General features: G+C 45.0%; 1 protein-coding gene across 5 annotated transcripts in view; it reads right to left on the bottom strand.

The window, feature by feature from the left end:
- The window catches only part of GAS7 (growth arrest specific 7), a 112,973-nt gene that overhangs the window by 36,184 nt on the left and 60,697 nt on the right, over window positions 1-16,092 (bottom strand). For all 5 annotated transcript variants that reach the window (XM_026113203.2, XM_026113205.2, XM_026113204.2 and 2 more), the window contains exons 3-5: window positions 13,832-13,903; window positions 12,402-12,487; window positions 8,829-8,882 (exon numbers count right to left, since the gene is read on the bottom strand). In XM_026113203.2, coding sequence (XP_025968988.2) covers window positions 8,829-8,882; window positions 12,402-12,487; window positions 13,832-13,903 — 212 coding nt within the window. The remainder of the gene's footprint in view (window positions 1-8,828; window positions 8,883-12,401; window positions 12,488-13,831; window positions 13,904-16,092) is intronic.

Genomic DNA, 16,092 nt, shown 5'->3' with positions numbered 1-16,092 from the left:
CTGCTACATCATCCAGCTGAGAATGGGTCTCCTGGACAGAAGGTCTATATAAAGAACCTGAAATCTCCTGAATCTCCTGAAAATGCATTCACATCTCTTTCTTTTTTAGTTTCACTGTTTAGTGGATATATCTGTGTTTATTTACTGCCTGTGATCTAATACCTAGAATCCTAAATTTCTCATGGAATTTTCTTCTGATACTCATCACAGTGTTATTTCAGGCTTGTGAGAATGAACAAGTCTACTTTCACACTTGGTCTGTAATTTAAAGAGCACCAGCCACAATTCACAAACAGGAAACAGGCACCCACTATCCCCTCCCTCCTGCCTCCCCCCCCCCCCCAATCTTTACAAGCAAAACTTGCAAAGAACAGAAATTTTTCTAGGTACATCTAAAATTTTTGTCAGTGTTTCTCATTAATCTGTCAAGTGACCCAGCAATAATTGTGCAATACTGAAGAGTTCTGTTCTCTCAAATCAAAAGAGCTGAAAAGGAGATGCTGCAATTTGAAGAGCAGATACTAGATCCAACCAAAACTAGCATCTTCTCAAATGATCAAGGACTTGGTTGGCCACCTGTCTTTTGTGCACACCCAGAACAAGGAAAGGTTTCTTGAGCAGCTCTCAGGCACCAGGCAGTTAAAATAAAAGGGGCTGCAAACACGTATTAGTTTAACAACCTGCTGAAAAAAGTTAACTCTTTTCACTCCCTGCGCTGAGTATTAGAACTGATCGACTTCAACTGTTTTAAAAATACCAGTTAGAAACTTCAAGCCAAATTGCTACTTCCAGGGCACAGATAACCAGACAGCCTCTGACAAGCACTGACCCAGAACAGAGTTCAAACAACACAGAGTGACAACACACCTTGCAGGTAAAGAAAAGGTTGTACTTTATTTCATAAGTTACCAAGACTAAAGCGATGGCTGATCACAAGCCGCTCTTGTTCCTTACTGTGCTTCTTCACTGACACAGTCACATACTATTTCTGCAATAATATAATATATTGCAGTTTTGTCTTAAAAAAAATAAAGCGGCCTCAGAACCTGCATACAACTGCTTTGTCATTTAGCCAAACAGCAATCTGAGTGACTTCATACTGCATCATATCAAATCACTGTGCAAGACCACAACCACAGAAGTGTGTAACAGATGCTATATAAAGACTGTTCTTGTTTCAAAATAGACATTTCTGCAAACAGCACAAAGTGTCGACAGAATAACAGGGAGTCAAAAAAACACCAGTCAAAAGCTCTCAATGATGGCCAGGCACCTGTGGAAGCAGGTTACAGATGAGCTACTGTGTGGCCCAGGATTATTTCAGCTGGGAAAGGACCAAAATATTTCACACATAGGCAACAGCGTTTTCAAGGGAGATTGCTTACACTGGATGATAAGAGGGAAAAATATGCATCTTCTAAGTGTATTTTTCAAGTCCTTACAAAAGACTGGACATCATCTCATAGCGTGCATCAAGACACAGAAGCTGGCAGTGCTCTGCAGCAGAAAATACATACAGTGGCACCCAGGTGATTCCCTGCAACTCAAAAACCTGCACAAGGAAAACTTCAGTTGAAAATTGTATTTCCTGCAACAGCACCTGCTTCGTAAAAATTAAATGTGTGTCACTTGGAAGCAGTGTAATAACTTTAAGACCTCCTGCTATGTCACTAATGCTGAATCCTGAAGAAATAAATACACAGCCATTCGAAATGTCCATAACTAGTTAGGTAAAGCTGCCTGACTGCAATCAACTGAACGCACCACAGCACTTCCAAGGAAACAGCCAGTGAAACAGTATATATATGCGCCCCTTATATATGAAACAGTATATAACAGCTGATGAGAGTAAGCTTAAGTCTTTCTCAAAGAGTATTATCAGGTTCAAAATATTCTGAATAAATCAAACATTCTAAATTTCTCAGAAGTTTATACTTAGTTGTCCAAAATGATGCTGAATCATTAACTCACTTAAAGGTATGAGGGCTGGAAAAAGTCATTAGGCTAATTAGGCCTAGTACTACGCTTAACAGGAGATTGACTGTTTCAGAATTAAAAGTTATGTATATCTGTATCTAGATATGGATATATAAAAAACACAGAAGCTTTTCCAAACCTAAAAAAACAAAAAAATACTCCTACACAACAAACAAAAATTACTACTTGTGCAGTCAAGGGAACTTACAGTTTTTTCATGAAGTCTCTGAGAGTGCAGAAAAATGTTCAAAACTCCAGAAGAGTTACTAAACAGACATATGTTTGCGTAGGAGATCCTGTGATTCTTTCCTTCATCACCTCAGATTTCCTATGTGAACATGAGCCCTCTTGTTTAAATTTTTCCAAACATTTCTAAAACCTCTTAAAGCTTCTCAGAAGTGAGGGGAATACTGAGCAGGTACTGAGCAGAGCATGGCCACACGTGGAGAGTGGAGTAACCCCATCCTGTCCCTATCACAGTCCTCCCTCAAAAATGCTCCTCTTCTTTTTTTCAAAATCAAAGACGTTTAGAGAGAACACTTGGGTTCTACCAAGTCAGTCCCACTACTGTTTTTTTCCTTTTTGACCGATGCCAAAGAGAGCAAAAATATCCCTTTCAAACTGAAGTCCTGACCTTTATCAGTCACACTATTAAACGTTTTATCAATCCCATCAAGACTGACATCCACTCCCTTCTCTACTGACCTCTGATCTCATTAATTGCATACTTGATGATGGATCAGGTTAAGTGCAAAATCCAAATTCACCAAGCAAGACAATAAAAGTGCCAATATATTTCAACACTGGTGACTAACCAACAAGGCCTGAGCAAAAATCATGCAGGAAGTGATTTTTACAGCTATAATTGCTAGCAAGAAACCAAGCAAATGAAAATCAGCACAGCAAATGAAAATACGTACCTCAATCTAATGACAGGGCTACAGAACTTTAAGAGAGAACAAGGCACTATGACTTGCATTATGTTCAGGCAGATTTCACTTGGACCAGCTCAGATGATAATCAACCTCATTATGATATTAAGGCCTCACCAACCTGTTCACTAATAAAAATAATTGTGTTGTCAGCTTGCAACAATGCAACTTCAGTTCAAAGACAACAGCGAGGAGTACTCCAAGCACATGCTAAGCAAACTGATAAAAGGAAAGCAACTCGTACCTTCAGCTGTCACCGAACACCAATGACACCACAATATGTTTGTTAGAGCCACTGGATTGCCAAGATTAGATAAATTTACATAGGCAGAGAAGACATGCTATGAAAAATACGGTGACAACAGAACTGAGGGGAAAAAAAAATTAAAAGGAGATAAGCAACACTATTTGATGCATTTCTCTGTTGTGTACAAAACTCAAGAAATAGATGAAAATACTTCTGCCTCTGTATCGATGAAGAGCAAAAGCAATTCTTCACTTTGCAGCTACATAAATATTCCAACTCATACTTCACATCAGGAGACTGGCAGTGATGGTAAAAGGAGCCATTTACTTTGTGTCTGAGTTGTAAAAGGGTGACAAAAGAAGAAAAGTTGCATGGACTCAGATGATTGTACAGGATTTGTACCAAAACAGTATGCTCGGTAACAATAAACCTTGATGGGTTGCACAGGCACATGCATTTAATAGATTCAAGTACAGTGGAGGCTTTGGAGTAGCTATCAGCACTCCCCAGGAAACGAGGCAATGCCAAGCAACACGAATAAAACAGGGATAATTTGATCAAGGCTTAGATAATCAATTACGCATTTATTACATAAGACACTATAGAAATAAACTGGCAGAGAGCAGGTAAGCTTACCTTGTCATGCAGAAGCGAAGATGCTAAAGAGGGGCAACATATTTGTTCATTTCTTCAACTTAGAAATGCAAGTTCTTTTTCCTGACCTCTGCGCAATCTCAGCACCTTAAGCAATCTGGCCAAGCTCTGTTTGATTTACGTCTAGCGTCTGCTTTACAACCTCAACTGAGACCTGAAAACAAGAAGGACAGCAGCCCACTCCAACAAGCGTACTCTAAAGTCTCCTACCAAAATGGAACCACATCAGCAAAACAGACAAATGCAGAGGTTGGAGATCTCAGGAAAGCTTAAGCATAAACTAAGTCTTGAACAGCTTTAACTCTACCAAGACAGGGAAGGCCAGGCACGCCTATACTGAAGCTTGAGTGTCTAGGTAACTTTGATACCAAGAATATACAAATCATTTTAGGTGCCTGCAGAGTGCCACTGTAACTGAGGTAGAACAGAAGTGGAAAACAAGCAACCAAAGTTTTAAACTTTAACAAAGAAAATTCAGACAATTCCTATTTTGAGGGCTAGATGCTGCTCCCCAAAGTGTTTAGGAACACACTTTATTTATTTTATTTGTAGAAAGATCCAGAGATGATTTGGTCAATGCCCTAACACCAAAGCAAGGGATTTTTGATAGCTTCAGCCATATTATCAATGTCAGGGTGGAACGGAGACTGGAATTGAATTACTAGCAACCTCATATCGTGGTAATCATAGATGCAGAGCACAGCCGCATAAAATACTAAGCTATTACATGTAGGCTATGCTCTCTTCCCATTTGCAGCACGCATGCATTTACGTGTCCAACGTAAGTAATATAAATGTTGGCATTTTCCATATCATGCCTTTCCTTGTTAAGGCACTGAAGTGTTTTTCAGAAAGAAACCCACACGTAAGCAATTTATCATGCAGAAATACAACATTAACAGATACATTTGGAAGGTTTCCTGCTCCTCAGATGAAACACAGGGCCTCACAAATGATGTGCATGAATTATAAATGTGAACTCTGTTAACAAAATTGCAGCCTGAATCTTGCCCACCACAGAAAGATGCAAAAGAAGCTCACACAAACCTGTGAATGGTCTCATGCCCATCTTGCAAGGTACCTGCTATTTAACCTACAAGTGATGATGGCTAACAAGGATCCTGATCTACACCCCTAGCGCGGCGGGAGGAAGCCAGAGGGAATGGAGCTTGGGGATGAGTATGTGTCTGATTTGGCTCAGGCACTTGATGCTAGCACTATGAAAAAACACAGACTATTTCCCACTCTCCTGCACCCACCTCCTCCCGTCTACGATGCTCAGAGCTCTTCACCACCACCACTACCACCTCAGTTGCTAGGAAGAGGTGTTCTCCCCCAGCATTATAGGAAAAGCACCAGGAAATTTCTTTGTTTCCAAAGGTCTTTTGCAAATGTTTTCATTTTTATTAACAAGTTTACCCAAGAAAACAATTTTGTTTCTTACGGAAAGAAAACCATCTTTGCTGCATTGCTATGAATAACATCAAAAATCACCATGGGAGCCCATTCCATAAATTAAACTCAGAACTAGAGCAAGAATAATTCCTGAACATCTTTCCTTCCTTCTTAGCCTTGGAGGAATAAGGGGGAACTCTGCAGCGTATTCAGAAACAGCAGATCCTGATCTCTCCAGGACAGGGACAGAAAAAGGAACTCAGTACCCAAGAGCCTGCCAAAAGGTCTTCATCAGTAAAATCTCCCTCATCTATGGAGCAGAAGCCCCAGCTTATACAGGTCTCCCAATCAATATTTGGGCTGCATCACATGGGCAGAAAGACAACTCCAGAGATCAGATAGCAAACCACACAGGTTAAAACTAACAACGTGCACCTTGAAACTTACTGAAAAATCAATGCAGCCAACAGGCCTGCAATTCTGTTTCTTAAGTGAGCATCAGTAATTTGTACAAATGGCAGTTTCATAACGGTTCTATGATATAACCCCAGTGGGGGTTTTCTTTCCAAAGGAAGCAGGGAAATGAACAGCTCTGGAAACATCTGTTTACCGAACAGAAAACATCTTACTCTTCTGCTGGGTGCATATGGATAAGAAATACTCTAGCTTATGACTACTTTCAGGACCGCCAAAAGCAAGAGTAATCCATGCTCCCAACCTATTCTTTGAATTTAGAAAAGGCAGCTATATTCCTAGGAAGGTGGTAACAAATTCTTATTCCTCTGCCGAAGGCACCGAGACAAAGAGCAGCCAGACCGCAGTTGGTGGCTGTGGTGCCATTAACAGACTTCAGCAGCTTGCACAGCCCAGGATTGCTGTTCGGAAGGAGGTTTGCTGGATTTCAAACCCCCACATCGATCACACAATTCCTCTTTGCAAGAAGGGAAGCTACTTCCCGACCGCTCGAAGACCAGGAGAAGCCATTTAACCACAAGCTAGGGACACGCCTGCCGCTCTGTTAACCAGAACAGCCCAACATGAGCTTCAGCGGTGCTGAACAAATATAATCTCCTAATGGAGGTAAAAGTTACATTGCTTTGCCATTTACACTAAGTATCAGAATACCCTCTTTCACAATACTTTCTTGATGCAAGCAATGGCTTGGGGCAAACAGCTGTTAAAATTAGCTTGTTTTCGTCTGTCTGATGCACCGTATTTTCAAGCGTAGGACTTCTGCTGGAGAAATGCATGCACGGCGATCCTTACATAACATTCAACACTTCCTTGATTTGCAGACACTACCAGATGGCACACAGGCCAGCAGATAAAACAGCAGAAAACGACCCTCAGTGAACAACCTGAGTCCTCATCCCTGGAAACAGCGAGTACTGCAGAAATATGAGTGCTTTCACATTGTACGGTGCTCTGAGACAGAGAACATTCAACCCAGAGGCCATGTCCAGCCCATCAGGACAAGTCATTCAAACTGTGGTCTGCTCCTGCCTCTCAGACCCAGATCGGGAGAAGGCAGTGACCCGCCAGATGGTTCAGTTTTCCAATCCCAGCCACCATGTCCCTGAAGATCCTGTACCTGATTCCCCAGGACATTTGCAAATCTGTCAAAAACAACTGACTTACAATTATTTCATAACTGTACCAAACTATTTATATATTAATTAACTTAGTAACAACACATTTTTCATTCCTAAAGACTGATTTTGATAACCAAGTAAACTACTGAGGATGTTTCAATATTTTTTCCAGAAAACACTGTCTACATGGCTTACATTCCAGTCCCATCCGAGACACCTATGCATGTTCCTTTTGAAATCTCACCTGCTGTCATCCAAAAATCAGGGAATTAGGCACACTGATGGTTAAAGCTATACGTGATAATGTAGACAAGACAATAATGTTCTTCTGGTAATAACAGTCACATAATTAGAAATAATGTAGTAGAACATTAAATTATTCCTTCTGTTCCCTTGGATTTTACACCCTTCCAATGCTTGCAGGCTGTAATCATGTTTACTTCCTTTCCTTTATCACCGTTCGGTCATTTATCCTCTTTATTATTTCCTTTTAAATAAACCATTCTATTTCCAGACACTTTTGTTAATCTCTTGATTTCCATCCAGTTTTTAAACATCTTTCCTGTACTGAGGTGTCCAGAATTGCAAACTATGTTCCAGATGAGGTCCCCAGTCATACATGAGATATTAATGTCTGCAAATATGATACTGAGAACACCTTAACTGAATCAGCTCTATTTAATTATTAATATAAAAAGCAAAAGCAAATTATTAATATTAAAAGCAAAAACTGCATACTGACACCTAAAATCTTTGCCTACACTTGCCATCGCAAATCTCCGATTGGACACTTTGGCACAGAAAAATACCTTTAGACACCTCTTTCAAGAAGAGAGAAAAATTCCAGGTGGAAGGGCAATGACTGGTCTCCCTAACTTTTGTTTCTTCAGTGTTTCAATACCTCTCCAAGTATTCAGGACATTTTGGGGCAAGGGTGAAGAGAAATTGGATAACAGCTCAGTAGGTGTTCAGAACACCTGATCCAGAGCCAGCAGCTTTGGAGAACGTACTTTCAGGTACTTCCTTACCTCCTGTTCATCCCAGAATCATAAGAAAAATCACATTGGAATTATGTTTTGAAAATCTGTAAGGAAAGCGATCCCAAAGCCTCTCTGGGACTCTGACTTACTGCTTAACCACAATAAAATTACTCATGGTGAAGAATTTGTTCCTTACGTCTAACTGGAACTTCCCTTGTCACAACACGACCATCGCTCCTGTCTTCTTACTGCGCACCCCTGACAAGAGCCTGGTTCTACCTTCTCCGTAAGCCCCTTCTACTTGCCCGAAAGGCTGCAGCGAGGCCCTCCCTCAGCCTGTCCTCTGTGGGATGCACACGCCCAGCTCCCTCAGCCTCCCCTCGCACATCACTCGCACAAGCGGGATGCACACACCCAGTTTCCTCAGCCTCCCCTCGCACATCACCCCACCAGCTCCTGCTCGTCCTGTGGGACGCACACACCCAGCTCCCTCAGCCTCCCCTCGCACATCACTCGCACCAGCTCCTACTCATCCTGGCAGGCCTCCACCAGCCTCTCTCCTTTGCATCAGTGTCTCCTGTGTGCTGCAGAACGCCAAACTGGATGCGGCCCTCCAGATGCAGCTTCACAGGTGCCAAGGGCAGAGCCACCGCTGCCTCGACGTGCAGTCTCCGGTCTCGCTGATGCAGCAGCCTAGGTGCCGTCGGGGCCCAGCTCCTGCCTCCTGCCCGGCGTGCTGCCCCCAACCCAGCCCCGGCACCCCGTCCCCGGCGCGGGGCTGGGGGGTTGTCGCCGGCTCACGGCCCCTCAGCGCCGAGCACCAGTTCGATGCCCCCCCCGACAACGGCTGCGCTCACCGCGGGGCCCCCTCCCCGCGCTCCCCGAGGCTCAGCCTGCCCCGTCCCGCTTCCAAACCGGCGGCGCGCCCCGGGGCCGGGGCAGGGGCAGCGGCGCAGCCAGGCGAGGCACCCCGCACTGCCCCGCCGGCTCGCCCGGGCCGCCCCCCGCCTGCCCGTCCCGTCCCGTCCCGCCCCGCCCCGCCGGGACTCACCGTCAGGCTGCTCTCCTTGCTCTGCCTCCGCGGCGCGGCCGGGGACCCCGGGCTCTGTGGAGACAGGCGGGGCGCATCGTCAAGGGCGCTCTGGGAGCCCAGCATGGCGGGAGCGAGCCGTGCGGGTCCGCCGCTACGCGGCCCCCATAGCCCAGCGCCGCGCCGCGGCTCGACGGCGGCTGGAGGCGGCGGCGCCGTCCTGCGGCCGCCTCCCCGCGCCGCCGCCAGCCCGCGCGGCCAATGGCGGGACGGGCCGCGCCGCCCCGGGACGGGCCGCGCCGCGCCGGGCGGCGGAGCCTGCGGCCGGCGGCGCGGCGCGGGGCGGCCCGGCCCTCGGGGCGGCGCCGCCGCGCCACGCTCCGCCTCTCGCCTCCCGCCTCCCGCCCCCGGCGGGGCCAAGCGAGCGGCTGCTCCTCGCCCGGCTCTGCTGCCAGGCCCGGTGCTTGCCCCGAGCGGGAGGCAGCGAGGAGGGAGTCCCGCGCCGGGCTGGGCGCTGCCGGGCAGCAGGAGCTGTCCCAGCCGTGCGGTTGGGCGCAGGGGGTACTGCCAGCGTCGCTCCCAATAGCGACTGACCTGCTCTGCCGCCTCCGTGCTGCTCTGGCCCCCCTGCCCTTGTCCCTGTGCTCCCGGGATCAGCATCCGCAGTGGGAAGCGTGCAGATGAGCCTGGCCAAACTGTGTTGGAGCGGAGGGGAACTCACCCAGCACAGGCCTGCGCTGAGCCTCAGCTGGAACTGCTGAGATCCAGAACAGCAGCATTTCCTTGTGAGCCACAACCCAAATGTCCAGGTCAAGTCCCATCAACAGCAAAGTGACCAGGGTTGAGGATAGTCAGGTTTCACACTGGTACGTTGCTGGCCTGCAGCATGCTGGCATGGCTGTGCTGCTGCTCCATTCGCAGCAGTTGTGACAACTTGAACAGGCAGCATTGAGCTGCTCTCTAGGAAGCAGTAAACAAGGCCTGGCCCTGTGCCCAGCACAGTGCAGCTCTGTTTTGTTCACAGATGTGGCTTTTTCCCCCTTGACCTGTTTCCAAGAAATGTGGCTGTGCTTGCCCAAAGTATCTAGCCAGTGTTTGTTTGCATGATGGCTGCTACCCAGGTCTGAGAATGCATCCTGGAGAGTACCTGGAAGCTACTCTCCAGCAGCAGAAAGTCTGTGCCACAAAGAGATAATAAGGCAGTCAAGGCAAAACGACTTGGGATGGCCCATGGCAGAGTTAGGAGAGGGACTGGCCAACCTGTAGCAGGCCGTACAAAGAACAGCTCCAGAAAAACACCAACTTGAAATCAATAGTATATGGTCAGGCGTTTTCCTTCCTAAGGACTCTTCTGCAAAAGCATCCACAGCTCCCAGGAAAAGGAGGCTCCCAGATGGGTGCGAACACAAACCACTGTTAGAATTAATGGCACCAGCAACTAGTAACAGACCTAATTATAGTTCAAAGCAGGAATGAAGCCAGGGCTTTAATTTGGAAAACCCCATATGGAAGGAGTAATGGAAAGAAAGTGCCAAGGAGACAGCTGAAGTACCTTGAATGAGAGAAACTGTGAAAGGGATTTTTGTCAGTCTGATCTGGTTGAGTGAACTAAGCAAACCAGTGCAGGAAAATGGACTCCTACTGTATCACTTATGTGAATTTGACAAAACTGCGGTTGTAAACTTGAATTACACTCAATGCCATAAAAAAATGGAAGGTGGCAAATGTTGTTACCAAAATAGTTTGAGGGGATTCAGTAAATCTGACTGGTATGCCAAGCCAACCGCTAAAACATTATAAAGCAGATACATTAAGAAACAAGCTATTTTGCACAAAGGTTAACAGTGCTTTTTTAGTCACAACTTGTGAATTTATTCAAGTTCTTTAAGGGAGTCACAACAAACATGTAGATAGGGGTGATCCGGTAATGCACTATACTCCAGTTTCTAAACAGCTTTTCGACCTAGTTTAGCTGCCCACATGTTCTGTCTACAGAAGACTGTGTAAACTACTCAGAGAAGAACTAGTGAAGAAGCGTTAAGTGCTTGATGTTTGACAAGGATGCTAAAGGAGCAGGGAGGCTGAAGCAGTGAACTGTATCAGGAGAAATGCTATGAAGCAACTGGTGAAGCAAAACAAGCAATATTGGCTAAGCTGAAACGGCACACGTGGTGTGGCAAGGCAGTGCTGAAAGCAAGTATATAGGAGGCAGGGGGTGAGAAGGAGGGTCAAAGCAAAGAAGGGAAAGTTTGCAGACAGCACAAAATGATTTAGACCAAGAAGGAAGGAATGCCAGGCAACACAGTTCAGCATAGTAACTGCACACAAATCAAACATGTATTTTATGAGTTGCAGTGCAGAAGAACCTACCAGTTAATGCACAGAAATAAAATAGAAAACTCAGGTCATTTAACACCTTAAAGGGGGGGGGGGGGGGAACAGTTAGCAGGCAAGGAAACACAACTCAGTGGAAAACTAGCCCCATCAGCGTTTCAACTATTGCTGTTTCGGCAGGCAGCAGGGCAGCAAAGAATTTCAAGGGAGGAGCTGGAAGAGGGCGCTGTGTTGCGTTTGGAGACCTGTATGGAAGAGTTTCTCAGGGACATGAGGTGGGGCACGAAAAAGTGCAGGGATATTTACTGAAAAGTTGGACAAACAGGCTGGGGAAATCAGCTGTCAAATGAAGTAGGAGTCAGTGATTTGAAAGATGGCCAGGGATGATGAAGTGGGTGAGGCACAGGCTGTGTCAGGCACAGAGAGAGGCCAGTAAAAGGACACACAGAAATGGATGAAGTAATTGATAAAAAGCGTCAGAAAAGTTTTTTGTGAATACTGTCTTTGGGACAGAAGGCTGGAGCTGCAAGAAAATATAAATGAGATGTAGACATGAGCAGATGTTCAGGTCTAGAGAGGGGACTGACCTGGAGACAGGCCCAGGTGGGCAGGACTGACCTGGAGACAGGCTTGAGTGGCAGGAAGATTTTCAGGGTTATTCATAGTGACTGAAGTGAAAGGGGACTGGTTTCACACAGGCCACTTATATACATACTGCATGGTGCCACTGGACCGTTCTCCATTTCAAAATATTGAGGCCATGTAGTCTCAGTATTTCTTCTCTCTCTCCTCTCTCTTCTCTCTCTTTGTCTTCTCTAGCTTTCTAGAGAGTATTTATTCTCTACAGAGATCAGGTGGATGAAATCCTAGCTCTGTATCACAGGAAATGGTACTGAACATTTGGGAGTTTAGTGTATGATCATCTTTGCAGTGATGTCCTGGTTCAACTTGGGGTAATTGAATAATGACAAAACAGTTGTGAAGCATTTTCCCCTTGGTTTGTTTTGGAGGTTTTTTTGGGGGGCCTAGTGGATGCTTCACAAAGGAGAAAACGTTTCTCAAAAACGTCTTGGAATTTTGTACTGGTTTACCAGTTGGACACAACGACTAACTTCTCTAGATGCAATGAATCTGATGGATCTGACAGTTTCTAAAACAAAATGCATCTTGACCTCCTGCTCTGGGAAGACTCCTAAACTATTTAAAAAGACACACATTTCTTCTTGCATACTACTGTTTGGATCGTTCCCCAGAACTTACCTGGGGGTCCCCACTGGTTTTTCGGAGGCTCATATGACTGGAGTCCAGCTGATGTACTGGGGTCCCAGAGATGTGGTAGCCATTCACTGCAAGAACACATGGAGGGTTAGCAGGCTTACTGTAGGTAGCAAATACATAAATATACCTTCTAAAAAGTGATCACATAATTGAACAGAAAGGTATAAATCAGGGTACCTCTTCTGAGTTCCCACTGTTCCTTGCTTCCAACCTAAGAAATGTATGAATGCTTCTCCCCATCCCAACAGATTTATAGTTGAATCTCCAATTTGATGTGTTAGTGCCAACCCAGAAAAACCCCAGAAATGTACATTGCTGAAACTTAGCTCACAGGCCCATTCTCCCCTCTGCATCCTGAAGCAGACTGTTATCAGGAGTTATGACAGGAATTATACAGCTAGAAGAGCCAAGAAAAAAAGGCCCCAAAACTCAAAATAGTTCCCATAGTCCTGTTTGGTAAAATGAAGTGTTTGAAGAAATAAAGTATGTCTCCATATTAAAAAAAAAAAAACAAAAAAACACTAGTTTAATGGAGATATTGGCTCTTCATGTCAAGAAAACAAGCCTTGTAAGAAGTTTATGGTTCAGAAAGAGAACCAATCATGTACACAGCTATTCTTTTTGGAATATACCAAATAAAGAATAATGCTCAAAGCTGGGTTAGAAAAAGATACTGTATTATGTTACAAATCCTTTGGTCACATCAAAATGCGCAACCTCCAAGCATACTTCCCACTCAGCTCTGCCAGTAAAGACAGGTATCAGTGCTGAAAATTTCTGCAAAAAAAATCATCTAGGCTTTATTATTTACAGCAATGGCCTTTAAGTTTAGCACCTGTTATTACACAGTAATTTCTGGGCATTTAGCTTTGTCTTCCCGTAATACCGGAACATTTTCAATATGGCTATGCTGCTAATTCCCTGTTACCTGATTCCCAGCAACTTCAGGTCAGGTCAGAGGTGAAGTGGCCAACCCTGTAACTACCACATGCTAAAGCACTCTTTTGCATATGTGAGCTATATAGAAGAGCTACAGCCAGCCCACATTCCTCTGCCCTTGCTGCTTCCCCTGCCCCAGCAGAAAGCCAGACTGGGAAAGAGAACCTCATCTTTTCCTCCCTGAGATGGTTGGCCGGCTGACTCACTGGGCCACAATCTGCCTACACACTCCAAAGACGCACTACGTCAGCTCTAATCAGACCAGACAACAGACCAGAAGATGTATCAGTAGGGAAACAACAGGCAAGATGTATCAGGAACTAAAGTCCTACCACATTTGTGTTGCTGCACTCACAGGACCGTGTACATTAACTATAAATCCCACAAAATCAGAGCATTTTCCTTTGCTCTGCTGACTGGCAGAAAAGTAGATTTACCCAATGCAGTGATCGGAGACAGCAAGCAAACAATACCTGCAGGGCTCTTCTGTGTCCCAGGGCTCTTTGGAGTCCCAGGCACGCTGCTTGGCCGCTCCCAGGTTGTCTCTGTTGACGGAAAACAGCAATTAAGTGTAATCAAGGCCTTGTGCACACATCAGAGTTACTCGCCTGTGACACTCAGGTTATGATCCTGAATGTTCTCCGATTCCGGGTTCTCACCCAGTGAGGCAGGCGCCTGCACCTCCTTGTGTTCCCCATATCCTCCCACATCTTCCTGCCTCTGCTTCCGAGCCATGAGGAGCTCATCCCTTACCCGCCCCCACTCCCTTCCCCGCCAGCATGGGAGCAGTCATCTGTCTCTGCTCTGCCTGAGAATACAGTAGATTCAGAGCTGCATCACTGGTTCTTCCAGTTCAGGTCTGCCCCAAGGCCTTGCCTGGCAAAAAAACGAGTGGTACAGCTGTATGCAGAAATGAGACTCTCTGAGCTGCTGCCATGATCTGTGCAGACAGCATTTCCAGGGGTAGTTAAATTAGCCTCAGCCTGGCAGACCCCTGCTCACACGGAGAGATGTCCTGCCGTACCAGCCACAGCGCCGTCAGCCACAGTTCTTACTGTGGGCACAAGGATCGTGGATGTTGGTAGTGCTTTTGCCCCTGTCCTCCATCCAGACAGACTAATTCAGTAAATTCCATAAACAGAGTAAGTCCAATAAATTCCGTAAATTCTGGATGTTTAATTTCTGTGAAGTGGGACATTGAAATGGGAGAGCAGAGACTCTGGCATGGAAGAGAGCTTTTCCTACTTGGTCTTTCTTCTGACTGGGGGTCATATAAACAGCACAAAGAGGCTTTGCATTGTGAAATTTGGGGCCTTCCCCATACTGCAATGAAATGCAGCTGCAGATGACTCAAGGATATGGTTTTAGTGACATATACATGGAACATAGCACTTTTTTCCTCAAAAAAGGCTGTTTCCCTGGCAAATTTCCTCTTTTATTCCACTGGGGTCCTTTAGCCACTGGGATAGGCAAATGTATGTCACATCACTTTTGATACTCAAAAAACTGCTGCTGCTGCTGCTTCCTTTTTCCCTTCATTTTTACCTGTAGTTAATCATTCTGCTCATTTTCTCAGCAAATAAATTATCTTTGACCACATGGTAAACAGAGAAGATTTAATTGCAAACCTTCCTAAAAATTAAAATTGGCAGAAACCCTGCGATTAAATCCGTAATTTCTGTAAAAGTCCAGCTAGAAAGCCAAGCCAGCATTCCTTTAGAATAAATGTATTAGTAGCAAGCCAAATAAATAATACTGACTACTTTTCAATATCAAATAAGAAAATAAGCAAATTAGTGTAATCAAGTCAAAGGACCACTTCTTTTCAAAACTGTGTTTCTCAAAACCCTCAACCTACAGACATCTAGCCCTGTCAAAGCCTGACATCTTACATCTGTCTAAATATTCAAGATGAAAAGGGGCTAGCTGTAATGGAGCAGGAGAGACTAAGAGAGCCCTCATGAATAATAGTTTAGGGGCTGGTAGTCAGAATGCCCATGTGGGACACATAAGGCCTCCCTACCCTGGGTAAGTGATTGTCTGAGTAACAAGAACGATGGTAATATTATTTTTCAAGATCTCTCATATGGCTATTGAATAAAGAAGGAGGTGCTGGTTTATCTCTGCATTACAATTGGATACACAAAGGTTGCTCTAGGTTCCTCATTTCAGGAAAGGGCCCTGAGCTGGGGATCGCAAATAGGGTAAGGTGCCATGCCACAACACTGTGATGCCTAAATCCTTGAGGGTGGTTGAGTTTAAGACACACTCCTTGCTTCTTCCTCCCTCCCCTTCTTCCCAAACTTCAGCACTCTGTTGGTTGCAAAGAAAAATATTTTGAGGTTTGTGAGGTTTGCTTTTTTTTTTTTTTTTTTTGAAAGGGTAAAGCCTGGTGGACTAGAAGCTTTGATGAATCATGAGGAGACATTTAAATGTTACAGACAGCTTTTTGTGGATTGGGTAGTGAGTGAATAAACTCCATGCTTTGTTAATGAAGCAGGATTGGAATGTGTTCTAAATAAACAGAAGAAAAAACAACTGATAAGAGATGTCTTTTATGAGTCAGCTTGTCTTGGCTTAAAATACATGTGTGCATGATTAAATAAAGATAAATTCTGATTTATGCTATTGTGATGCAAAGTGAAGCAAAAGAATATGCTGTCCAAGTTTACAGCGGCTTTGTTTATAATGTAGATAGGTGATTAATGAATATGTAAATCAGTTGTCTTGAAGA

Source organism: Dromaius novaehollandiae, chromosome 18 (assembly GCF_036370855.1).
Source record: "Dromaius novaehollandiae isolate bDroNov1 chromosome 18, bDroNov1.hap1, whole genome shotgun sequence".
Lineage (NCBI taxonomy): Eukaryota > Metazoa > Chordata > Aves > Casuariiformes > Dromaiidae > Dromaius > Dromaius novaehollandiae.
Note: the sequence above shows the minus strand (reverse complement) of the source record. Positions and strands in the feature narration are given on the sequence as shown.